Source organism: Vanessa atalanta, chromosome 1 (assembly GCF_905147765.1).
Source record: "Vanessa atalanta chromosome 1, ilVanAtal1.2, whole genome shotgun sequence".
Lineage (NCBI taxonomy): Eukaryota > Metazoa > Arthropoda > Insecta > Lepidoptera > Nymphalidae > Vanessa > Vanessa atalanta.
In genome coordinates, this window is record NC_061871.1 from 4,614,038 (window position 1) to 4,641,702 (window position 27,665).

At 30.7% G+C, this 27,665-nt stretch overlaps 1 protein-coding gene across 1 annotated transcript in view; it reads right to left on the reverse strand.

Annotated features, from left to right (window-relative positions):
* The window catches only part of LOC125066782 (insulin receptor-like), a 63,199-nt gene that overhangs the window by 21,379 nt on the left and 14,155 nt on the right, over positions 1 to 27,665 (reverse strand). The window contains exon 3 of the mRNA XM_047675052.1: positions 774 to 951. Within this exon, the coding sequence (XP_047531008.1) occupies positions 774 to 951 (178 nt within the window). The remainder of the gene's footprint in view (positions 1 to 773; positions 952 to 27,665) is intronic.

Sequence of the window (27,665 nt, forward strand, 5' to 3'; positions counted from 1 at the left end):
TATTCCAACAACAAGAGGAGTAACGCATAATAGACAACTGAAACGCTGAAATGAAGCGATATCATTGGTCGGAGTTTGAATCATCCATCCTCCTGCCCTTATCCCAATTTTACTTGGGGTCAGCGCCGCATGTCTTCTTCTTCCATACTTCTCTGTCGGACGTCATCTCACAAGTAACATTCTTTCCAACCATATCGTCTCGTCTCGAGTTTGAATAATCTATGATATTCATTATGGAAACGGCGATACCGAAGTTGTTTTTGGAGCTTTGGAAGTATAGAAGATATAAGCAGTGAAGTAGATTGGTGACCAGTTTTGTAAGATATAATAAAAATATATTCATGAAGAACTGTCTGCAGTGTTTAATGTTACAGGCTTGCAAATCGCATGGAATATGTCAATATAACCTTTGTTTATTTTTAATTTTTCTTTGATTGGTATTGAGCATGATTAGGTTTTATCGTTAACTACTTCACAAAAGTAGTATAATATACTGGAAGTAAATTTAAACAGTAGACCTTTATACTATGATATTGTTCGTATTTTAATAAATTAAATTTCATTACATTCATTAAAAAATCATTTTTTGGTATTTTATAATTATTGCCTTAGCGAGGCCACCACTTGTAGATCTTCCATGCTTGCATTAATTTTTAAAGATTTAATTTGTATACATTATTTATATGAGACAAGTTATGTCTAAAAAAAACGTTTCAAAAACGTTTCTTCAAAAGTGTTTTTTTATAATATAAAAAATAGAGAAGTCAAGATACCTGTATATCAAAATGTAGCCGGTGACTTCCCTGAGTTCTGGGAAACTGACGTTTTCGAACGAAGCGGTCGTAGCTCGTTCCATGAGCACGATGCTGAGATGACCTTCTATCACTCGACATTCGCGCAGCTTCTGTTCCATATACTCAGGACTATTCCTTATGTCTATTGACGGGCATACTGCAATAAAACATAGCTTATATTAATATTCAGACATACTGCTAGTAGGTCATTCTAATTACTAAACATAAGCATCAGGGACAAGGGACGTATTATTACACGATTCGATCTTATGGTTGGCAGTTCGCTGGCGGAGTAAAGAATATTTTACAACAATTCTGTCAATATCTATGACAGAACCAATTATCTGACCAGCCCTCTGTCTTCCTGCTAGTATAACGATTGTACCTATAGCACTTAATTTAAATGTTATAGTTTATGATCGCAATTAATTATCATAATTGTTTATAATTTCTGCAGGTATTTTTCGTAACCTAGGTGTTAATGATTTTAATATGTATATCCGAATCAACGTACAGTATCCATTATGTATATATTATGTATTTGTAACATATTAAGATAATTAATTAATTAGTGAATATGAAATTAATGTTGTCAAAATAAAGCAGTCATTAACATTAGGATTTACATGATAATATGTTTTTTTCTTATTAATAAGGCAAACTAGATTTTATCTGCTCACTTCACTCGACGCAAATTATTTTTTTTTTAATAATAAAATAGTAAAAAGACGAGGGCACAAAAACACATTTATAAAATACTAGTTATCGTCCGCAGCTTCGCTCGCGTTTAAGGGGTTAATCAGTTGTCATCAGGTGTTAGGCACAACAAGTAAGCTTATGTCCTACCTCGGAGTTCAAGCTTGCTTCACACAAAATTAAATTGAGTTTGGTTTAGTGGTTTAGCCGTTAAAGTATTTTATAATATTGTTACAGATAAAATTAATATAGTAGTTCAAAAAGTTTTTGTTTATCTTTTCAAAAATAAACGGCAATTTATTCCATATACAAAAACGGATTAAATTTAGTAGGTATAACTGTAGCATATTCTAGTCGAAGAAGTATAGATAAACAAACCCTAGATTTACATATTCCAAGCGATTTGCTAGCAGATCACTATATTATTCACTACAAACAGTTTTTGATTCATATATCTTTATTTATATTGCAATACTGTTCCTTGTAACCTCGCAAGTTCCGATACACATTAGCTGACATTTAAAACGCTATTTTTTAGCTAATTTATAATGCATATCTTCCATCATTTATGAGGTCATGAATGAATATAAGCAAGAACATATATAATATATATATGTATATAACATGGATATGAGACCTCGACCAATGATATCGCGTCAATTCAATGACAAAGTTGTTTATTTTTCTTTATTCTTCTTGTGGTTGAAACAGGATATAGATAGTCCTATCACCAACACAATAAGCGTTAGAAAAAAACAGGCGAACGGATGGATAGTGTGAAAATGCTTTAAAATTCATTGCCTATACCAGCAGGTGTAGGTAAATAAAAGCTTGCAATAATGTTATTACTGTTTGATATACGACGTACCGATAACGCCAGATACATACAGATAAGACCGGAAACTTACATTTTTTCGTAGTAAATGACGGGGATTTTTTTAATTAGTGGAAAATTATATAATTTATATAGATTTTTACTTCATGTTTAAATACACAGCTGATTTAAGATATATTTTTCCTTATTAATTTATATTTTTTACGAGTATTTATCTATGAGGTGTTCCGAAATATATCGATGTCGATTGAGATACGTGGCCAAAATCTCACAGACTGCGCATTACAACCTAACGAAAAACTAGCCAACTACATGTAAACCTTCTGTTCCTTCGCTCACATAATCTTTACAACGGAACAACGGTTTTACGAGCATTCACATTTTTCGAGAGTCACAGGAGTGTACACACCTTTAACTTCTAGATAGGCTGATAAAGAGAACATTTTTCGAACGATAAATCCTATAACTTTTTACCTAAGTTTTGAACTCAGGACCTGAATCTGTGATATTATATATACCAACGAATCAGTTAGTCTGAATACACAATATATTGTAGTTGTATGCAGTTCAGCCTAAGTGGCCCGGCGGCTAATTCACATGAATTTTAACCGAAGATAAAGTTGTGCCAAGCAACTAAGACTTCACGTGCTTTATTTGTAACTTTTTTTTTCATCCATAACTTGATCAACGTTGACGGAAATATGGCAAGCGTGCTGAAATTTACAAACTCGATCGTGATCGAGTAACCTCGAACGACTCCAACCTTCTCTTGTACAGGACAAGAGGCCCTAGCTCAGCAGCATATATGGCGGTAACATAAAATTCACATAATATTTACACACACAAAAACAATGTATTTGAAATTTGATGCATATTTTTTACAACGACATTTGATACAATGTTACCAAAGTTTGAATGACAATGGTAAAATTACGTTACTATGTTTGATATTTTGTATTAAAACGAAATTAAATATTCCATTGTACAAGTAAAAATAATTGGTTAGGAGCAATAGACATAATTTAAAAACTTATAATTATAAACGTATTAACTGTTTGTAATACACGAATACGAGAGTAATTTAAAGTCTTCATTATTAGCTTCTTACTTGGAATAATTGATTCTAGCAATCAATTCTATTATTACGTTATCGTAAGTATCGTATCGTATATTATTTTTAAAAGTTTCGGGGTATCAATATTTCGCAATTAATATAATTATTTGGTAGTATTAGGTATCCGTGCTATAAAACAATGTTTTATACTTTAAACAAGACGAACAAACAGACGAAACCTAATTATTTATAATACACGTTATAATGACGTCAACATATTTTTATTTTCATGAATAAAGAATTATAATTTCATTGATGATAATCATTCTATTTTTTTATTGATAACAACGTTAATAGAATTAATTTATCTTAATCAATATTAATTTATTTGTTATTGTTTCCTTTGAACCATGGATAACGTGTTAATGGACTCCCGTGAAGCAATTATGTCCTTATATCAAAAACATTTTAGCGAAATAAGTTCTCTGAATTCGAAATTATATCATTTGTCATTATTATAAATAAGCCATACAAGCTTCTATATATAGACAATAAATAATATATTTATATATATTATATATTTAATAAATCTGGTGGTATTTTAGTGTTGAAGTGAATGAGCTATGTTTAATGAACATTACATTTTATGACCCATGTAACAAAATATTTACATAATAATGAACTAAAATGCTCAATTACGTAGTGACGTGATCTGTAATTAATTGAAATTAAAATGTATTATTTTAATAGCAATTTATTTTAAGAGAGTCATAAAAACTGAAGTGTCGAAGCATCGTGAATAGGAAGTTTCCGTTTGGCGCATCTGAGTTTGGACGCATGCCTAGTTTCATAACAATTAAATGATATCTATCCATACGTTTTTATTAATTAGACATCATAAACAACGCATCGTTAACTTTTTAATTATAATCATTTCATTACAACACTTTATGGCCGCCCTAATCTCATTTGGATTTTGAAAAACTTTTTTTTTTTTTAATTTATAGTATATTTTAATCGTACACATGATTATCAGATTTTTCAAAGAAGGCTTAATAGGTAAAAAATATGAATCTCGCAAATTACAATAAATAAAAAAATAATAGTTATTGAACTGATCATTTCACAAGAAAAAACGTATAAAGAAAAACTTAGGTATCGATAACGAGAAAGATCAGTTAAAAAAGAAAATAAGTAGAGTCGCAGCAAAAGCTCTGTGGTAAATATATATCAATTACCAAGAAATACGGAGGAATCTGTGAGAGGCCTATGCTAAAAACAAAACACTTAAGCGTTTCCGGTCTTAATTACAAATAATTTAAATTCTAATTAGATGTAAATTAAGATAATCTTTAATGGATAATAATTGTAATAATAGTACCGGATGGCGCCTGTAAGTATATAAAATACGTAAAATGTTCTCTTGGTATTACTTTAGGTAAAATGGTTAGATCTACTCATTTTACCTAAAGTAAGAATATACTATGAAATAAAACTAGTTTTTTAACGGATTTAATCGCGTATATTAATTATTTTATTTTAACATCCCGACGTTTCGAGCACTTTGCAGTCACGGGCAGAACACTGCAGGCACGAGGGACATAACATGTTAGTTCCCAAGGTACTCATGTAAGGGATGGTATATATTTCATACAATACTAATATATATATGTGGTAGCCCATTTGTCAGTCCGCCTTCCAAAATAAAATTGAAAAAAAAAACTATTGAATTTTTAGGAATGCAAAACAGTAAAAAAATGTACTTTAAAACTAATTTGAAATTGAATTTAATTTTTATATAATAATAAAACGTACGTCTATCGAATGAGCAATCAAAAGATACAATAAATGGAGCACAATAGAAACGGTTTAAGTTTCATTCATTTACTGATAACGACTGTTAGTTTGTTTTTATACATAAACATAGATGAGATGGACGCAAGGTCACGTTATTGCGTAGTTGAAATGTCGAAGGTAAATACGCAGTAGGCACAGAAAAGGAAACAGGACTTCGGACGCAGTTCACGCATTGCGCATGTGCGTCGAAAGCGCGGGAGGGTGTAATAAAATGGCGACTTGTTTAAACAATAACAAGGAAGTGTACGTTTCTTTATTTTATCGTTCAACCACTGCTACCTTACATTGTTATTTTGTCGATATTAAATTTTATATAATATTGTATTCTTTCCTCTTATAACATTTTAAATGTATAATTAATTTTTATATAACATTTTCGCCATTTAGGTAAAGTAACTACGCAACGTCAACATACATGGAATCAATGAGTCAAGCATGACTGTACGAATTTGTAAAATGTTTATGAAGGATACGCGATCGTGAATGAACATTATATCTTCATTGTGTGGATGTATATGGGCGAGCGATGTGTTTTGATTAACGTGTTTTCCTTTTATGGCCGATGTATAACGTTCGCGTGCAATATTCTCGTAAAATAAAGTTTCACAGTAAAATAACATAACGTATTATATAAGACAAATAAATATTGTAGTAAATTGACTAGAGGTAAAATTAAAACGTTTAAAATATTTTATCAAATATTAATAATTATATGTATTAGTAATCTTTGTTAATACCATCATAACTATAAGCGTGGTGACTTGTATATCTGATCAATGGTTAGCGGTCAGTTTGACAGTTGCCTTTCGAGGATGAATAGTGGAACGAGCATCCGCGTCGCAGTCACAGTGGATGCATTGCAATGCAAATGAACTCTACCGCAGAACCGCCCGCGCCCCGCCAGCCTCGGTCACTCAGCCCAGCGGATATTTATAGAGAATGGAATGTTATTGTACTCCTTACAGGTACGTCGTGTAGTGACGCGATAATGGTATGGTTATAACTTGCTTTAACGTCGAAATCCTGTTTAATTACATCCCTTTGTAGTCTACGCATTGAGTTATTTTATTTATATTCATTAACGAGTAGTATTATTGTTTTATGTATTTAATCTATGCCACACCCAACAAATATTAAATTATACAAACTACGGATTATGTTAAAAAAATCTCTCATTAAGTCATGTTAATGAAAGAGAAACAAATTAAATATTGTGAAGGATATGAACATATGTAAAAGTATCGATACCGTTAATGCTATCACTACATACAACACTACAACGTAATGGCGAAACAGAATATTGAACGCTACGAGCCCCGTCCCTTCTCTTCTCCCCACTCCTCACGCTTACTACGTCGCTACTACAGCCTTCACTCCGCCCCCGCGTCCTCCCGCCCTGTACTACGAAACCGTCTCGCTAAATATATTCTTATACCTTAAACATAAACTGGAAAGAAAAAAATAACTCGAAATCAACGATGAGTTACTGAAGTAATAATTGGAATGACATTGACGGTAGATCCTCGTTTCTTTTACGCATAAGATAATTTTGCAAAATTATAGTCATTGAGTTCGCTCACTGATGTTTGCCAGATAAACAAGTTGCGTCACATGTGGCATAACGTAGTAGGTACGCCGCGAGCGGTGTGTAGTGCAATGATGCACATGGCGTCAGTGCATTCTGAGCGATAAACATACACTTGGCGTACTCGCGGGAATTACTAGAGTATGCTACTCAATTGTTGTTACACAACTGAAAGGGGCGAAGATAATCCGACGTGAATGCCGCATGTATTAACGCATTAATTAAAGAGATTTTATTACAATGTTGCAGATTATATGACTAGTTTGTGTATGTACAACAAAATATGTTGTGATCATGATCACTTGTAGCATTTGAAATGACCGTAAAAAATAAATAAACTATACATAAAATAAAAATACGAGTTTTTTTTTGGGTTAACACGTTACCGATATGTTTGTTCTGCATATTTTTTATTCAAGAAAATACTCATTTATTTGTATTGTTAGAAAAAAATATATAATGTATCCTCTTCAAAAATCAAAGTTTTATCAAATTGGTAATTCAAGTGAAGCAACTCTCGAGCAGTAGGTAAGTACACAGACATTTATATAAGAACCGATGTGGTTAAAAAAATGGCTTAATGAATTTAATAATGCTAAGAATATGTATAGGCAAGTTTACCTTACTATTCATTAAAATAGGTACATAGGTACATTTAGCTTATGCTTTTATCGTGCTCAATGAACTATACTTCCGATACCTAAAATATTTATTGTTACCGGTTTACAACTAAACAAATTTCTATCCTAAACATTATTTGGGACAATAATAATTGTTCAACGATATATTTAACATTTGATAAACACATCGTTAGTAACATATCGACATACATTACAATTAATTCATATAAAATCGACTACATATTCATATAAACGTTAAGCTTTTTAAGAATCACTCTTTATTAATGAGTATTCAGTACAAAAAAGTTCAATCGGTCGCATTTGCGAAAGATAATGAAAAGATAAGATTATACATTTTATCTTTAACGCAATAAGTTTCAAAATTGAACATAAGTGTGGGCGTGTGTGTGCGTCGCGGGTCTATTTCCGACGAAGCGGTCGCGGACTGCGGCTGCGGTCTGACTCATTGCACTTTCACTGCAAATAGAGCTGCTTGTCTACTGATAATTGGCGTCGCTCCACTACATTTAGATACATACTCGAACCGACAACTCGAATGCACTGACGTCGTCTCACGTCACGTGCACAATGCGTTTGCAATTACGTCTCAAGTCCCGGATGTCCGATAAACGTAAACATTCTCGCACATGATCACGCGCTACAGATCTAGGACAAGAACATACTTTGAGGACCTCATAATATATTTATTATTCAACTACAGTCTACAGTTGACAGTTATCGACTCTAACAACATAACATAATCAAAGACGACATGATTAAATGCCCATAGCATTTAAACATGGTCGTTAGTGTTCATAAAAAACAGATAAATAAAATCATCTAAATTATAATGTATCTTGAGGAAATAATAAATCATGTTCAAATGAGATCAAAAAAATAAATACGAAGGTGCTAGTATAACGTTTTGTTAGCACATTCATTTGGTCACAAAGCTTAGCCGAACAGATTTATTTCTAACAAATACGCATACAACTTCAAGTTTTCCTCAATTCACTTAACGTGAATGTGCCGTGTGCTGTGTGATGTTCGAAGGGAAATGTAATAAAGCAATTATACTAACCAAGAATGAACATTATACTCGTTACTTCATGGTACACGGATATGCGTACGTTTGATATTTTGAGTTGTTGCGATTACTTTTTTATTGTATTTTATTGAATAAAAATTATCGTCATTGTAATGAAAAGAGCGATAAACTAAGAATCGGTAAAGTTTTGAAGTATACGGGTAATCCAGAGGCGTAACGTCGCACTACGTTGATTTATGTTTCCGGTCTCTGAATGAAGATATCAATGGCCGCCTCACATGGTGCGCCCGCGTGTTATTGTTGTTGTTCATTCACATTCACACAGCTTATTACCACAAATGTAGATTACAATATTTTTGCACATCCGTTCGTAATCACTCTCTGATAAGACTTTATTTACAACGCTATCGAAATATTTGTTTTGAATATTTTTATATGAATGTAGGGTTGATATAAAAATAACATGTAATTGCTTCACATTTGTTGCCAGATACAGATTTAATGTATGTAAATACGTATCAATCTCCGAAAAATCGTAATCTAACAAATATTTAAATAACATAGTTTGACATTCGGTATTATTAATAAAATGTAGGTTAGTGACTTGTATTCGTTTACAAATAAATTGGTAGATACGAAGCAAAACAAGTTGCGCAATGTAATGATAACGTGGGCAGCTAGCTCTGTTATTACACCGCACACCCATACTATACCATACATACCGTAAAGGAAATTTTAACCACAATCACAATAGGAAATTAAATAATGTTATGTTTTAAGTATATGGGTAACTGTGTCTGCTGGCCGCGAGATTTATTTATATCATATTATGACACGAGTACGAGTTTTTATAGAATAATATATTTTGTACAAAGTTTGTCCGATTGTTAAGCATTACTTCGCAGAATTAATTTCGTGATAACAATGGTAATATTCGCCAACATAACATGAATTGGATGACACATCAATGAAGTTCGAGTTGGTAATTTTTTACATTGACCTACAAAATCGAATGAGGTGAGAGTGAGATAAGTATATAGGATTAAAACCTCCTTTTTTAAATGAATAAATCTGTTAGGCAAGTTAAGAAGACCTCTTTTCATGACAATGTATATGGGTTTTTTATTTTTTTACAGCTGTTTCAAGTCATTTGCTACATATTGTATTTTAGGCGTATGTCACATTCCGATATTCTTGACGTGTTTTAAATAAAGATTGAAGTGACTTAAAACTATTTAAAAAAAATATTAAATCTAAGTAAAATTTTATTTTTTTAACTCGTGGTCAATTTTTTTCAAATAACTGATAATTTTTCGATTAATTAAATTAAATAATAGAAAAGTAAAGCTCATTCAAATGACTAGCGTCTCAACAGTGCTATGTGTGTCGGTTGGCCAATATTCAACCGATGCATTAACGAAATTGATGTTGTCAGCTGCGCTATTTATTTACAATAAGAAAACATAAGCGAGCTGTAGGTATAGTAAAAAAGTATTGAACTTTTTTGAATAATTTAAATAGTCACATATATCAATATGGTGATAAAAATTATTAACATTTTTGTTAATCAATTTATTTAAAGTAAGGTTCATTGCAAATAAATATAGTCATATATAATCATACAATTATAACATACCAAAGCTTATTATTATAAATATTGTTAGAATATAAATAAAAATGTCGAAGTGACTGACTTCCTAACCAACAGTAATGCAGATAATATATAAAAAAATAGAATAAAGAAAATATTGCTAAATACTCTTTTTTTGATAAAATATAGGTATATTTTGTTTTAATTTTAAGTGTGTTTTGTAAATAAACTAATTTCTTTACACTTTGCAATCGTTCATTTGCAGGGACGCGCTCTAAGATGTATTAACGCAGCACTTATAGGAGTGATCGGAGTTTTCAGATGCTTACATTTTTTTTAATGGTATCAACTGAATCGTACATTTTCAGAGTATTAAACTCGATACTTTAGTTGGTTAAGAATCATTATGTCTTATTATATATACAATATACATACACATATATTTAAATATATAATCATTACCAAAGTATATTAATATATACTTTGGTAATTATTATATATGCCTTTCATGGTAATCCATTTAAGATAGAAGAGAAGATACCTAAAAGGCAGACTATTCTGCGCTTAGTTCTGTTCATTCGTCAAAGATAGAGCGTTTATAAAATGCTCATAAAACATTAATTTCATGTTCGGTTCAACTAATATCACAACAAGTCTTACTAAATTTAGAACATAATTTTATGCAACAATTTTCTAACAACGCTGATATTCAAGAGAGAAAATAAATAAACATAATAAACGGTAGAAGAAAAGGACTGTACATCACAAATAGTATCACAATATCACCACTACCTCTTACTACTACCTATTATATACAAAAAAAACTTTCATAATCATTTCTTATACTAAAATACTCTTTTTAATACTAAATATTCTACTGTCACTCTAATAAGCTTTACTTAATTTGTCAATAGTCGTTGCCATCATTCTTGTAATAGCTGGGTAAATTTTTAATGTATCTCATGAAAAATGAAGCAATTAGGTATTAGTTCACTTTCCCAGCGTATTTCTCCAAATTATCTAGACGAAAAAAAAACCGTGGTAATTGATTTTTAGGTTCATTAAAAAAGGGGATCGTACGGTTCTTTTAATTTTATTATTCGATCCGATCGAAAATAGGTAGAAGACATATTTATGTATTTTGGTAAGTGAATCCTTTTAATATAATAATCGTATTCATTTATGCCATTTCATAATCACGTTAATTTCACGGCGAGATTCGATTTTGTTTTTAGATAATTGATCATCCATCTGTTTTTCTATATACTTTACTTATTTTTCTATAACTTCAAAGAGCCCAAAACTTTAGACTGATATGAGACGATTCAAATGAAAAAATGCTAATCATAACAATTTTCACTAACACGTAAGTGATGAGCAATTGCATGCACTTAGGTATTTCTGTTATATTTACCTTATATTATAATATAAAAATACAAATAAAAAATGATTCATTGATGTAATAATTAAACGCATAATTCATTAATATAATTAATGTTTGGAATGTATAATCGAAAATGCAAGTACCAAAAATGAAAACATCGCAAGAAAGAAAAAAAAATTAACTAACTCTACTACATATCAACTAAATGAAGCCTTACCACAATCTAATAAGGAATGTTAATAAATGATGAAAACGTAATTTCATTCTTAACTCGAATATCACCGATTTCTGATAGTTGGAATGTAGAAGTAGTAGCAGCATATCTCCAGTAAACAACCATAAAATCTCTTCTTAAAAAAAAGGAGATAATCGTTAATCATTTAAATAAATAATCAGTTACTTAAAAAACCAAAACCCTTAAGTCTAAAATTCAGCACAGTTAACATAATCCAAGATCAACAGCCAATATGATTATTATTAAAAATGTTATATAAATAAACAAGAAACGAAGGTGCAGCATGAAGTTATGTGAGGCCAATAATTATCAACATTATTCAAGTATTTACAAAACCTATTTCTCTAGACGTAGTTAAGAATACTTCTTAACGTCCTGTCCACACAACATATCTGAATTTGAAAGAGAACGTAGAACCCTCACAAAACATGAGGCACCTAGATAAAGAGATAGGGGACTATAATGTGCCACAAGAAATGGCTGCAAAATCTCGTCACACAAAAAACCTATATTTTACATCAGCGACAGCGACATTGGGGACATTGGTGAAGAAGACACAAATGGTGACTACTAAGAACTCTACTACAACTTAAAAATCTACACGTTGAAGACATTATTGAAAAGTTAGATCAACTGAACATCCTAAAAGAAAATATTTTATATATATTTCCAAACGCTGTAAACGTAATTGAAGAATAAAACATATGATCCCTTTTATATATTAAGCTTAGCGCTTTTTTTTTATTTTAATTGTTTTGTTGATTTTGGTTTGAAGTACATGTAAAAGACGTGAAATTTAATTTAAAATAAAGAAATATTCAGTGCAACTTAATTTCGGTTTTTATATATTTATATCTTTTCCTGTTGTATGTGTATATATATAGTATTATTTCACATTGATTTAACTTGGCTCTGTCCTCTCCAGCTTTCAAAGCATTATAAAATATGACTACAAATATTAAAGAAAAATTGTGGCCATTTTCTGACGATTATCAAGTATCTAGTTCAAAAGTGATCTCTATTGAAATCGTAATTGTACTAGCCAGTCAGAAAAGGCTCGTCAAAAGATTCTAGTAATTCATTATGCCATTGTTATTCTGGGACGCCGCTTAACGTAAGTATTTTTGATAATGAGATATTTCATGGTAGGTAAACATTCTATAGGCACGGTCTTGATTCGTCATTTATTCTTATTTCTTTGTTTTAATATTTAGCTTTCTTTTTCTCCTTTCTAATATAAACGTCAAGTCATTAATAAATATTGTTCTTTTTCTGTTACACTTTCTATATATGTGCTATAATTTGTCAATCATTTGTGCTGTTAACAATAAGATATTTTTTCTTTCTTTCCTTTCTTCACATCGCTAAAAGTACTGGCAGTTGTATACAGTTCGCTGTACTAAGCATTTAAGGTAAAAATGCATTTTTCAATGGAAGTAGGGCTACTCAAAATATATAAAGTCGATAATATTGAGAATGTTGAGTTCACCTGCAATATATGGATAAGCATTTAATATTATCCTTATTTAACTTTTTATATATTATCTGCGTCGTTATGCTTGCAACTCTTTACAACCAATAATATAGAGATGCAATGTGAGGTAAGAATCATTCATGATATTCAACATAGAGCATGCGGATCAATCTTTAGGTGAATTGAAATATTGAAAAAATTGCTGCGTTGGGGTTAATACACATAAAATATATTTATATGTTTTATAGAAAAGGTGTACTGGGTGGGTAATATGGTATAATGTTGAAATTGATGGAGGATAGAAGGCTCTCCGTTGAGATATTTATTCGAAGAATGTAATAAAAGTGCGTCGGCGAGCGGAGCGCACGTGACCTGCCTATGAACCCACCCACGAATTTCGTACAGACATTATTTATTTACGCATGCCGCACACTCACAGATGGCGCGCTAATAGCAGCCTAATCCGACGGAATTCCCTTTTTGACCGTACTGTGAAATCATATACATATGAATTAATCTATGGCCGTTTAATCCGATATTATGGAGGACTTTATAATAGCTATGCCTATTATGAACGTTTATTCAATTATTTATTAAAGATTATTAATATTAAATTAGATTATTACTATTAAGATATATTTTCTCAATGAGGATCGTTTAGTTCGATATCGACCAGTGCTACAATACAGTTGACCGTAAGCTTTAATGCAATAAGAACAGCCTTTTGATGTACATTTTTTTTGAATAATCAACTCTAAATCAAAGTGAAAACAATTGAAAATGAAAAAAATATTATTGTTTTGGTTCTTGCGTGGAAATTAAAACTTCTGTCATTTAAGTATAATATTTACTAATTCTGTATCAATATAAATAGATAAATGATTTTTATTATTATTTAAAAAATATGATTAGACTTATATATATATATATATATATAATATATATATTAAAAAAATATAAAATGACAGACTATTTGTAGATTATTAAAAATTTCCATAACAGTTGTAAACAATTTTGTATTTTAATTTTGTCTTATTTTATGTAAAATGCATATATAATAGCATTAAGATTTCGTATTATTCTTAATCTTAACGACACAGAAAAAGTTGTTATCCTTTGTGAGTAATTATTTCTAGACCGGCCACTAGATCCGCGACGGCCCACGCCTTAAATTGTTTCTCTTGATTTGTTTTTGTAAACATGTTTAATATAGCAAATGTGAATGTGTATATATAAATATAATCTAGTAGAGGTCGCCTGCGACTGCTCTCGGGTTTTAGGGGTTTGTTGTCAAGCCTTGGGCATAAAAAAGTACCATAATTAATCTGTTCTGTGGTTTGGTTGACAGTGAGCGACAGACAATCAGAGTTACTTTCGAATGTATGATAACAGTATACATAAACAAAATAACTATCTCTAATTAACATACGTTTTATACATTTTATACTTTAAATCATTATATACACGTTTTATACTTTAAATCAGTTTATGTAGATCTTTAACAGAGATCAGTTTGACATTACAAATATATGTAGAAAATAAAAACAATATAATAAAAATATATGCAAATAGTTCAGAAATTAATTAACATAAGAGCGGTCTAATTGGCAAGAAAAGAGTTTACCTATAATACATTTAACGAAATTTACATCAAATTACTTTATTCGTTACTATTTATTTCATACAGAAATATAACATTTTCACACAGTTATATATTTCCTGTTCTAGTGATTTTAACCTTTTTTATATATATATATATATCACGTCAAATACACTAACGTTTTTATTTAAATTGATTAATCATCGAACATCTTGATTTTGTCAATTTTCTTACGAACTTTTATTTAACTTGCAATGTAAGTATGTTCGGGTGAAATCTTGCAACTCAATTTAGATGAATGACAAACATGGTTTATCGTCGACGTCATTCTAAATCCTGAAAACCTGAAACACCCAAGATGGCGCAAAAAATAAATAAATAAATAATTTTTTTTATTTCATTTCTACAATATGGGTATTGAATTAAATAGCTTACCGAGAGTAAGTCAAAAAATAAAGTGACGTCACTGTAAACCAATATGGCGGAGTAAGTTTTAGTGCTTGCCTTTTTTTTATATAATATGGGTATCAAATGAAAGGACTTACTGATAATACAAATGCTTTACTTGTGGAGATAAACAAATAGATTAAATAATTTGATGTGAATAATTTTATCTATTCATATTTTCAAACTAAGTAAATACGAGTACATAAATCTCGCGACAAGCTTTTGTATCATATAAATTGTTTCAAACCTGACAAATGTGAAATTACCTTATAAATCAACAGTAAAAGTTTTAGAATTAAAGTTCTTTTTTTTTCGTTTAGCGCGTTTAAAGAAAAGCTTGTTTTTAAAAAGTTTCTTTTCGTTTATTTTTAAACTTAGACATCACTTAAACTTTCTCGTCATTCAATGACATTTACTAACCGCTCTATTAACTTTAGAGTTGTTCCATTTTTAACACCTATTTCACTTCTCTATCAGCTTGTAAATACATATAATATTTATTTACTATTAATTAAAAAGATAAACATAGAGTATTGCATAAATAATAATAGGTAATAAATTTAGATGTAAATTACAAATCAATCACGTTTTATATAGTATAGTTAGTAATATAAATATCTCATTTGAATCATGTGAATGATTTAAAATGGAATGTATTTGGGCAGCGGCTCTGCATCCAACGAAACAGTTGTCGATACACCCATCCGAGGGGCGCTTGTTTGCACGCGTCGGCCTCGCAGGGCGTAGCTCCGGTTGTTTACGTCGCTAGAAGCTCGCCGGTTGTGACTTCACGGTGACTCATTAACGAACAAAAGTCCATCCGTCCAACGACACCATACCAAACATTCTTTAATAAATTTATTCAATAAATGGGAAAGCTCACGCTGAACTTTCTTGTCCACATTCCTTATTCGAAAATAATGTAAACAGACGGTTAATGCAGAATATTTAAAGGGCTCAGTAGAGGAAGGCAGCAAGGTCGCGAGGCGCGGTCGTCGACCCGGAAGCGCCGAGGAGTGAGAGGGGGTCTGTAGGAGGCTTGCTTGAGAAAGACCCCTTGCTTGCGGCATTCCTAGAGCACTAAATTGCGCATTAAATGTTTACTATATATCTAACTTCCATTTCCGCGCATATTGATCTACTTTTACAGTAACGCATTTCGTATTCGCTTTACGAAAATGATTGTTTAAATTTAATAAGCATTGATAGTTTCAATCACTTGGTTTTAAATTTTTTTTTCATTTTAGAATACTATTTTTGTGCTTGACGCATTAAAGAATAGACATGCTATAAATAATAACTTTTGTTTGCTGTATAAGGTAAATTATCAGATCGACATTCCATACGAACACATTTGCAGATTATACATGTAACTCCATAACGAGAAACGTATACGATGTGAATGCCATTCCATCGTGTCGGTGTTTGATTGCGGGTATCGTGAGACTACGGATAAATAACTTCTATATAAAAGCAACGTCCGTTTAAATTGATTATTTTTAACACGCTTATTTTCGTAGAAGTCACTTTCGCTCTCAAATAAAAGCCAATAAGCCTTCAGCTGCAATTTGAAAATTGATCGTACGTAAAAATGTGCAACGTTTTTTTATTATTTTATTAAACTTATCTAAGTTAAACTGCCTGTATATTATTTTATATGTCTATTTCTTTCAAAAATATGATTGAGACAGAACTTACAATTTGAGGTTTTTGTCAAAGGTTTATTTTTATTGGTATATGTGTATTGTGGGTTTGATATTAAACACAAACATATATGAAAATAATTTGTCGTCTTTGTGACTATTATAGGGCTCTATAATATATATATAACCTATAAAGATAAACTACAACCTGATGGTAACATCACACTATAGAGTGTAGACTATACCATAGCGTTGACCGTTAGTTCAGCGACCGGTTTTAAGATTAAATTACCTCTATTAATCATGCAAAATAAAGACCTCACTTTATCTCAGTATTATTTATAAATAACATTTTCTTTCGTAACGTTATACTCTATTATATCTGCTTATTTACTACACTCGTATCAAATCACAGACGTTTTGATTTTATTACATTATTATGAACTATCAAAACCGAATTTAATCAAAGGAATCATATTAAAACATTAATTATTTTGGTAAAAAAATAAAAAAATGATCCAAAGCAAATCTTTCCAAAGAGAGGAGTAACAAAAGGCGTCCCAACAAATGGGCTAAGCATGCGCGTATTTAATTGAAGCGGCACGGACGAGTCAACACTCAACACTCGAAAGCAACAATGAGCGTTGAGCGGTTAGTTAACATCGTAATTTCCTGAAAAGGCAAGCATGACGGCGCGGGCGTCGATGACCACGCTTATTATTTGCGTACCGCGTGACGTACGAACCACGCGCCAGTTGTATTTGACGCAATTTTGTACTGGAAAATAAAACTGTACAAATAAAATGTCTAATAAATTATACATCAAACGCTTGTCAAATTCAAATATGTAGGTAACGTCGGAGAAACGGTATCATAAAACTGTAACGTGCAGTGCGACCGCCTTGAATGAATTAAGAAAGAATATTATGATAATATTTTAAAGAGTATAAAATAGATTATTATCAAGATTCTTTTCAAAAACCTATATAGACCAATGCATTATAATACAACATGTAATAATTAAGAATACTAATATTATAACTGCGAAAGTATCTCTGTCTGTCGGTTTCATTCCATAGCCAAGTCACTGAACCAAATTTAATAAAATTAGGCATGAAGTAAGCTTGAATTCTTAAGAAGTACTTAGAAAATACATACCTTTTTATGCCTAACACCTGATGACCCCTAACAAACCCCTACGAGCTGCGGGTGCGACAACTAATCATACATATTCAACGTTCTACAATTTATAGACTAGAGGTGTCGAAAATATATCAAATCATTAGCGCCCTTTTTACTATTGCAAGAGATTATTTGAAATTAGAACATGATATTGTGATGCTGAGTAAGTACAGTTAAACAAATTTGACAGTTGATGCTCGACTTCTAGAAAAAAAGTGATGAAACGACTATCGGTGATATATTTAAGTTTGAGCATTTCATTTATTTTCTTAAACCGAAAAATATATATGTATACAATATAACTAGTAAACAGAAGCATAGTGTGTTTGTATGCGTTATGACCGGGACAAAACTTTGAGCATGTATTTGCAAAAACACAAGCCAAAAGGCTTTGAGTAAGTCTTTGCAAAAACAAAATATAATGAGAAGTACGTTTAAAATGACAACTTTCTGTTAAAATAAGTATAAGTCTCGCTAAAGCGATGTTGTTGTTCATTATTGTAATACGTACATTTATTTCTGGATACTTCATTATTTTACTGCTTGTTTCTTATTTTAGTTCTGTGCGCTTAATGCAAATGTTGTTTACACCTTTAATGACGTCACAACTGGAATTGTTCGTTTAGGTATAATTATTATTTTAAAATGGTAATATTATTAAGATTTTTTATATACAACTCTTAAAACGACACATATAAAATTTAACATCTGTCTGCTCTACATTTTCTATATGAAAGAATATCCATGATAATTTCGTTACTAAACTATCAGAATTAAATCTATGGCGGTCGTTTAGTACAGTGACAGATAGTATACCATCAACGTTAATAGTCGCATTCATATTAAAATACCATGTGGAGAGGATTTCGTACCTACTATTTATTTTCATCGTTCATGACAATTTAAAGATATAGTTTTAGGATTTTCGTAATGTTTTCCTATAAATTGTATTCCTTGACAACTTTTAGCTTAAATTCTAATATAAATATAATATTTGCAGATGTAAACAAAGGGATACTCGATTTTTATTTGTTTTTCTTAATATTGTATCGAACCAACAACATTTGTCGAAAATACTTTCATTTCATTTAAATATACATATGGCTATGGTGTATTATATTCATCTCTATGAGTACCAAATTTTGTCAATTATTTCTGTCATTAGCTTTATCAAAGGTCAATGAGAGTCAGTTATTATTCTATAATAACCGTTTTTGCATTCTAAGCACGGAACCCGAAATTTATGGGTTCAGTCAAAAGTTTAAAAAAAATATATAAAGTTTAATATATATGTTTACTTATATTTTACAAGCGAAGTATAATTTGTTCAATAAAACTGCTATAAAAATCCAAGCACACTTTTAATATTAATTTATTAAACCAGATACCGAATGTAATGAGAAGTTCGTTTAATTTCATAGATTCAAAAAACATGTACATATTATACTGATAGCGTTAATGTACTTACTCAATATCGAACCAATAAAATAAATAATAAAAACTTTTTCTTTTAAATGGACGAATTAAATTGTTTGCAGACGTTTAGTTAACACGCATTAACTAAACTATAAATTATTATTTTAACTATATATTGTTATTTTTGTTCTATATATTTATATAGAACGTTGTCGCTGTCATTAAAATATATCAATATATAACTCTATAGAAGTACGTAGAATTTTGTGTAACTCGTAGTCGATGGAATATTATATGAAACTATGTAAGTTTAAATGTGGTTTCTGTGTAAAGATGAAACCGAAATTGTGCGGCTTGCGCTGATGTCGGCGGAGGCATGAAGCGCGCTGCGCGACGCACGATCGCCGCTCGCCCGCTTTGGCCTCTCTTTGCAAAACAACACTTGTTGCGGAAATAGCTCCGAAAAACGTTTGTTTGTTGAGTCGTCACGCGGATGCCCGCACGTTCACCTCTTGTCCAAGTATTACGCCGTTACTCTACATTTTTTTGCTCTCTGTGACCTTTATTTATAACCAATCATTTCAGCTTTTCATTGCTTTGTAATAAATTCAACGTTATTGTAATTGGATTTGAATTAAACTTATAGATTACGCAACATTTTCCGATTCGATGTGTAAATCTAAATCGAAAATAATAAAAACATGGTGATTTAATGTTTTCTTATCTTGAATTTAAAATAATATATTCTTGGAAACGGTAATTTATCTTCGCTGGTAATCATCATACGTTTGTCCTTGTTTTATATTACTTACAATATGGACCGGGAGAAATCAAAACAAACAGACTTTTGGCCCCATCAAGCGAGATAGTTACGTAGCGTATGCGAATCGTGATAAAATTAGCCGATACACTGACATTGAACGCAAAAACAAAGTGGAGCGAACTTCGCGCATGCGCTCAGGTAGAGTGTAATGTGAGGCAATTTTAGCAATCGCATCGCTAATAACTGCGCGTAGGTATACGGGCAAGAGGCCCGTGGTGGGGGTCCTGTCGATATCACCTTTACTTAGTACTGACACACTAATCGAAATTAAGTAGAGGCAATCGTATTGATTCCAAAAATTAAATAAGTCAAGCTAAAAGCCTCAATTGAGTCACCATTTTGTTAATTAATTGCATACTTACATATTTTAAGCGTTAACGTTTATTGTCTTAAATTATATACAATCTTTTATTAAGTCAGGCAAGCCCTTTTGAATTTTTACAATAGAACTAGCTGCTCCGCGCGGATTCACTAGCTGTAAACTTTATTACTCATCTACCGTGGGTCATAGCTAAACGACTGACTAAACTTTCTCTATAAATGGGATATCCGATGCAAAATAAATTTTCAAATCCGACTGTAGACCCTGAGATAAACGTGTTATAATTTAAAAGTAGCTACCAATGGTTAGCACATTTTACAGAGAAAGTAATTTATAAACATCACATACCTTAATTTTTTGTAATATTAATAAAAAATAACGAAATATTACCCTGTTTTTATTATTTCTAGTTCATAATATTTTTTAACTGAAACAAAAATTTGATTCGTGGAACTTGTCACATGGATATTACTTGAACGTAAACATAATATTAAAACTTTATTTGTTTTAGTTTTGCTTTTCGTTGCGTTTGCAAAGTATTTCCACCACATTCGATAGATAACTTGTTTTGTTACACATCTTCGCCGAGCCATAAGCATCCCCGTGACCCATTTCTCATGATTGTTTTGAAAATAGGTCGAAATAAATTTACCCGCGAGCCGCTTGACCGTCTATTTCTTTCGTAGCATGTAATTAGAAATGTAAACAATATCGCTAAGATAAATAGGATACATATTAAATATTTAATATATATATACGTATCTAAACGTCCAAAAACATTAAATTAGTTCAAGAAATATCGATGATAAGTATAATAACTATTTATTTATTTATTTTTACACACAATACTAATAAATTAATATTGCTTAATAGCTCTTATAAACGAAATTTATAAAATTTCGTTTAATTTAATATAGAGCTATTATCTTAAAGCATACATCGACACTACTTTCGACTATTATGCTTTAAGATAATTTAGTCAAAACAAAACAAATTTCCTAAGCAATTTTTTTTTTAAATAATTCGGGTATATATTTTGAATCAATAAATGTATTTGATGTTTATAACAGATTTTATGTTCAGAAGATAGTGTCTACCAGAAACTCGTGATCTAATTTCCAGCCGATCACCGCGCTACTTACTCCCACGGTCCAAAGTTTAAATTCATTTAGATTAAATCTCGATGCAATATATTACTTCCTAAACTATACAGTAGCTGCTGAATCATGTATCAAATGTACGTTATTAGTGTTTTATATAAAATTAAATCATTTATTTTTCAGTAGAAAATTATACGAATATGTAGTAGATCAGTGACATCTTTACATCGTTAGTAATAAATCAAAATATATAATACATGCAACACTTTGTTACAGTAATATCTATGTCCGTTTGAGATTATTACAAATATCATTATTCCTTTTTGCTCTGTCATAACTTTCCTTATATTTTACACCTCATAAATGTCCCATTAACGAATGAATTAACAAACGCAAATCAGATACCTGAACTTGCAAACCTCAGAACAAATAATATGATTGACAAAGAGAGTAGGTCAGTGACGGGACGCCATATGTGAAATATCGATATTAAATGTTTATTTAAATATTTTATAATTAAATAAAACTAATAAATAAATATGAAGTAAGTTACAATACGTTTCCTTTTATATTCGGATGAGGTTTCCAGCCTTTTTTTAAAAAAAATAATGTAATGATTATTAAAAAAAAATTTTTTTCATGCGAAGGATTATATTTTAATAATTTTATGTATGTTACGTACTTAACGTAAATAAGTACATGTGTAGTGGAGACACAAGGTTCGTATTTTAAAATGTTTGTTTCAAAGAACAATAAAGCTAAGTAATTGGAAAGTTAGCAGTGAAGATGACCTCTTTAGCGATTTCAGTTAAGGGAGTTCTCTATAGTGACTAGTCAATTGCGTAGGAAGCTTTATAGTGCACAAGCGTGTGCGCAAACACAGACAGCACTATTCTCTCACTCTAATAATCTGATAGGACGGAAATACGACATGACCGGAAAAATGTTAGGCACAGGACTAACTAGGCTGTGCATGTTATCATGTAAGGTAGGTATTTACATGATAACACGGAGTCCTGAGTCCGTCCATACGCAGTAGGTGTCTTCTTCCAGATCATTGATCCACCGACAGTTCGGCGCTTTTTTGCAATTTGTACAACTGTAGATTTTTTAATTAGACATTTACCGTTATGTTGTTTACATTCTCAGTAGGGTCAAAAGTTGTATTTTTATAACAGTATATTATATACATATACATATGTGTATAACTTTGCTATGCTATTCATTAGTATTTTCCAGAAATATTCCATTTAATTATTAAAAAAAGGTTATATCTTAAAATTTAACAAAGTATTAATTCATAACAAAACGCATTCAAATAATTTATGGTAAAAAGTTCGTCGAAAACATTGAAGGTTCGTGATGCGCTGCAAGGAGAGTATTATCTCGGTAACATGAGATTAGTACATTGATGATGATAGTTGGCCGCGCCGTTTGTTACGGCTGTGTTTATATCCATCGAGCGATCGCTTATCGCGCCGACGGTGCGTGGAGCCCACCGGCCGCGTGCGGTAGGTCACGGTCGCTTCTCGCTCTATCTATAACGTCGCGAATCTTGTCGATCGCGTCTTTTACAATATTATTTTTTTATGAACCGCGACCGATCACTGGAGCTCGTAAATGTCAAATAGAGGTTGAAAAATAAATTGTTTTTAAAAGACGATTTGTCTCGTTGAAAACCGGAAGTATTTACTATTTTTTATTATTGTAAATCGTAAATGTAAAGGATACGAGTTAAAAATAAATACATAGTATATTCGAAATTTAGCTCAAATTACAGATCAAGTAGACTATTAGAACATTGACTAGAAAAGGCATGACTTCATCTACCGAGACTCTAGATAGAGCAAAGTCAATAATATTATGTCAACTACGATTACGCACATCACATGCTTAGTCACTATCTAGCTATCCGCGACTACTAATTACAAATCTATTTATAATAAGTATTCAGTATTTACTATGTTAAATGCAAGTCAAGTTATCGCAACAATTGTAGAGGTTAGGAAAGTCATTAGGCACGCGTATCGACTTCGGTAGACGTTTATGTCGTTAGAAACAAATTAATTTATTATATAAACAAGCTTATTATTTATACAATGATTAATGGAATCATAATATTAATTAATAACTTCAGGCTCTATAGACTATTTTAAATGTTAAACTTTAAGGTTAGAAGTTATAACCTACTTTATAGTTTTGTTAAAGTGAGTAACTATTATTATTTTAAGTCATAGATTTCTTGTTATTTTGAATTGAATCATGTGAGTAAGAGTTGCAATTATAGAATTTAATAAAAATAGTGATGTAGCTGATATCTCATATCTCGGCGCCATCGGTTTTATCAGTTGTTTGTTACGATACACCCTTATCTCTTTTTGGAATTGGGCAACCTACGCAACTTCTTTGAGCGTGTTATCATTTTATCAATAACAATATAAATGAAAATATTTTTCGCGTGTCAATCACAAGAAATACGTGACTTTAATTTACTGCTTATATTGAAGTTCCAATGAATGATTAAAATATTCTTGTATTTCGGTACGTGGCCGCAAATATATATAAATTTGAAGATAAACGACCGTTCAATCTTCACATACATTACTCAGCTTGTTTCTTAAAATAAAAATATTAGCTTTGCCTGGTACAATAAATTTATTAGCTTCACTCCCTGCCTCGTGTCAGTGAAATGTCTTTAAGAATGCGCTATTGGAAAATATTTAAAAAAACGTAGTATTTAACTGCACACATCATTTAAGATCAGAAGAAAATAACATTAGCTAATTTATAATCATTTTATTTAGAATTCTTTCCAACTTTACACATATACTGTGCAAGTAATGATCTCGCGGAGTGAATATCAATTCCGATTCTCTGGATGAAAAAAGAAACAGTCATCCTGTCACCACATCCTTTATTATTAATTTGTATAGAAAGTATTACGACGATTTGCAGCTTGAATCTATATAGAATACGTCATCCATACCGATTACAGACTATATAACTGTACCTAACATATCTGTTTATTTATTTTATTATCTTGTATTTATATACAATTAAAAAGTAATTAGTAAAATATATGAAAAACCTTTTAAGTAAATAAGAACAAGTCATAATAAATGAAAACAATTTAAATAGACTCGACAAAAGTTCTAAGTATTTTTGGCAAGCGAAATAATTGGCCGTTGGCAATGTTACGCGAATAGTGCTATAATCTGCTGTAAACAGAAAACAAAAGGTGACAATAATTAACTAAGTCTATCTGGTATTTAAATGTTTAAAAATTCTCAAAATTAATTTAAATATCATACAGGGTACATTGTTCTTCTTTATTGTTACCTTCAATAGGTTATTAGGAAGGTTTATTCTGAACCACATTACACCTCTTCGCTCTATTGTGTGAAATTGAATTGGTACACAACTTTACCGACACAGCTTTCCTCGTGATAGTTACCTTCATCACCGACCAAGGACGAGACAAATTGTAAATAAATTAAGCACATGAAAAGTCAGAGATTCTTATACATTTTAACCCGAGATCTTTGCTCAATAACACATGTTCTATCATTTGTTATTATGTATATCTTGGTTTTCTACTTGGTCGATATCAAATTACGTATAATTGTAGACCTTTATAAAACAACATTTAGGTCGTTGAAAGGCGGCAACCCGTCGCGACACCACCCGTTGCGTGTGCGGTATGTTCGCACCCTCCTGTTATTATCTTACATGATAAGAAATTACTTTTTTATATTTTTAAATAAAGGAGAAGGACTGACCTTTTTAGAGCACATGTTGTGGAAAATTTTATAAATTGTTCCACTTGTTACTAACGCTCAACGAATGATAATAATATGTTTTACAACACGCATAGACTTTCAATTTCTTTATGTAATTTATTATGTTAGTTTATCGTAATAATGGTCATAGTCTTAGTTCAAATATCTATTGTATTATACATTCAAGTTATATCTGTTTAAATAAACAGATTTTGTATAGGACACATAAAAAAATTACTATTTAATAATAAATTGATACAGTTTAGTAAGACATTATTGATTATAGCTAAAAATGTTATTAGTGTATACAAAAACTATTCTAACGAAGTACTTAGATACATTATTTAAATATATAATATTAATTGTTTAAATTGACTCCAAATAGTTTTCACTTGTGTATTTAAATATATAACACAAAACTGTAATTGAAGTAAAAATATTTTATTGACAATTATTATAAACGTTTATTCATGGTACCGTCTATAGATATATGTATTGTTTGTTTTTATTATTTAATATATTTTTTAATATAATTACAGGTAAAGACGAAGTGACTTAATTTATTGTATTTAAATTATATTTAATAATTATATATAATAAGAAGACATCGATCGATCACAATTTAAATTCGATATATTTTTTTAAATAACAACTTTTACTAATGATTAAGGATTACGTATGATCATTTAAGACAGCATTATTGTATACCAGCAATCTGATTACTGGCTTTATGGCTGATTTGGTGGAAGGATATAACATCTTAGTTCCCAAGGTTGATAGCGCATTGGCGATATAAGGAATGACTGATATTTCTTACGAAGGCCACTTAGCATCAGGCCCTATTTTCCGTTTGCATACTTATTCCATTAAAAAAGAAAGAAGAGAGTTTTTTTTCTTATATCACATGTGAAATATTGAAACCGACTTAGGTTAATAAGCTATTCAAGCCATAGTCAAGTTTTCATACACATTTCACAATCGTGATCTGCGGTGAGTATTGAGTTGGTTGTTCTGAACAGCTCTATGGAACGACTTGCAATATACATTCTCATGTACTTATTTCTTCTCTATTCATTAAATGTTTATAGACTGTATTCTTTATTCCATTAATGATATATTTATTCTTGACGTTTACATTACAACAGATATAGTTAATTAATATAATACATAAATATCTCACTTTTGGGCAAAAGCTTCCTTCGTTTACAGCCGACCACGAAATTAATTATTACGCACATAAAAATTTAGTGACACTTGGATGAGTCTCGATTTTCACCCGTAATCTTAGGATTACAATCAAATTTCTACCTCCTCTTACATATATATATTAAAACCATCATTTGTTTTATATATATATTATATATAAAAAACAAATGATGGTTTTAATATTATATATATATTATATATATAAAACAAATGATTCCATTTACACTTAAAAATAAAAATGATTCGCTCACAAACGTGCGGTCAATGTTCTTAAAAACGGTTCTATTTAAACGAAGGTTATTTTTTTGTTAATGCGAAAACAGTCAATGCTAACATATTTTTATTTGTAAAATGAGAAAAACTTATTTAAAATAAGTAATAATGTCGTAAGATTCACTCTATGAATATAAATAGTGATGTTACATTCAAAGTAAAAGTGAAAAGTATAGAAGAACTTCTCTAATTTTAAAATTAAATAACAGCAGAGTGATGAATTTGTATAATATATTATGAGGATTTAACATGAATTTAAATGTAACAAACAAATTCTGTGTCTTTTCATAAAATGAAAATTATAAAAAATGAAAAGTTTGATTTTCTGTCAAAGGAACATACGCTAAAACAGCTATTGTCACTAATTTCAAGCTTATAAAGACGGTACCCCCAGATTCTAACGGAAGAATTAATATTATTTTTACTTTTTAGTAGCTACTCGTCTCGGCTTAACACGGGTACAGGAAGGGTCTAAATACAGCTTTTCGATTGCAGACAAACATACATAAAAAGAAAAACGATTGTTTTTTTCCGGCTTGTCGAAATTCTCGGCTTTTCTGTACTTTAATATGATATTTTATACGTATTAAGCTTCCTCTTGGATCAGCCTGTTTATTGATCGATGGAAACCGCATAAAAATCCGTTGCGCAGTTTAAAAGAAGTAAGCCTGAAGACGTCGGGAATCGACTTTGATTTGTAT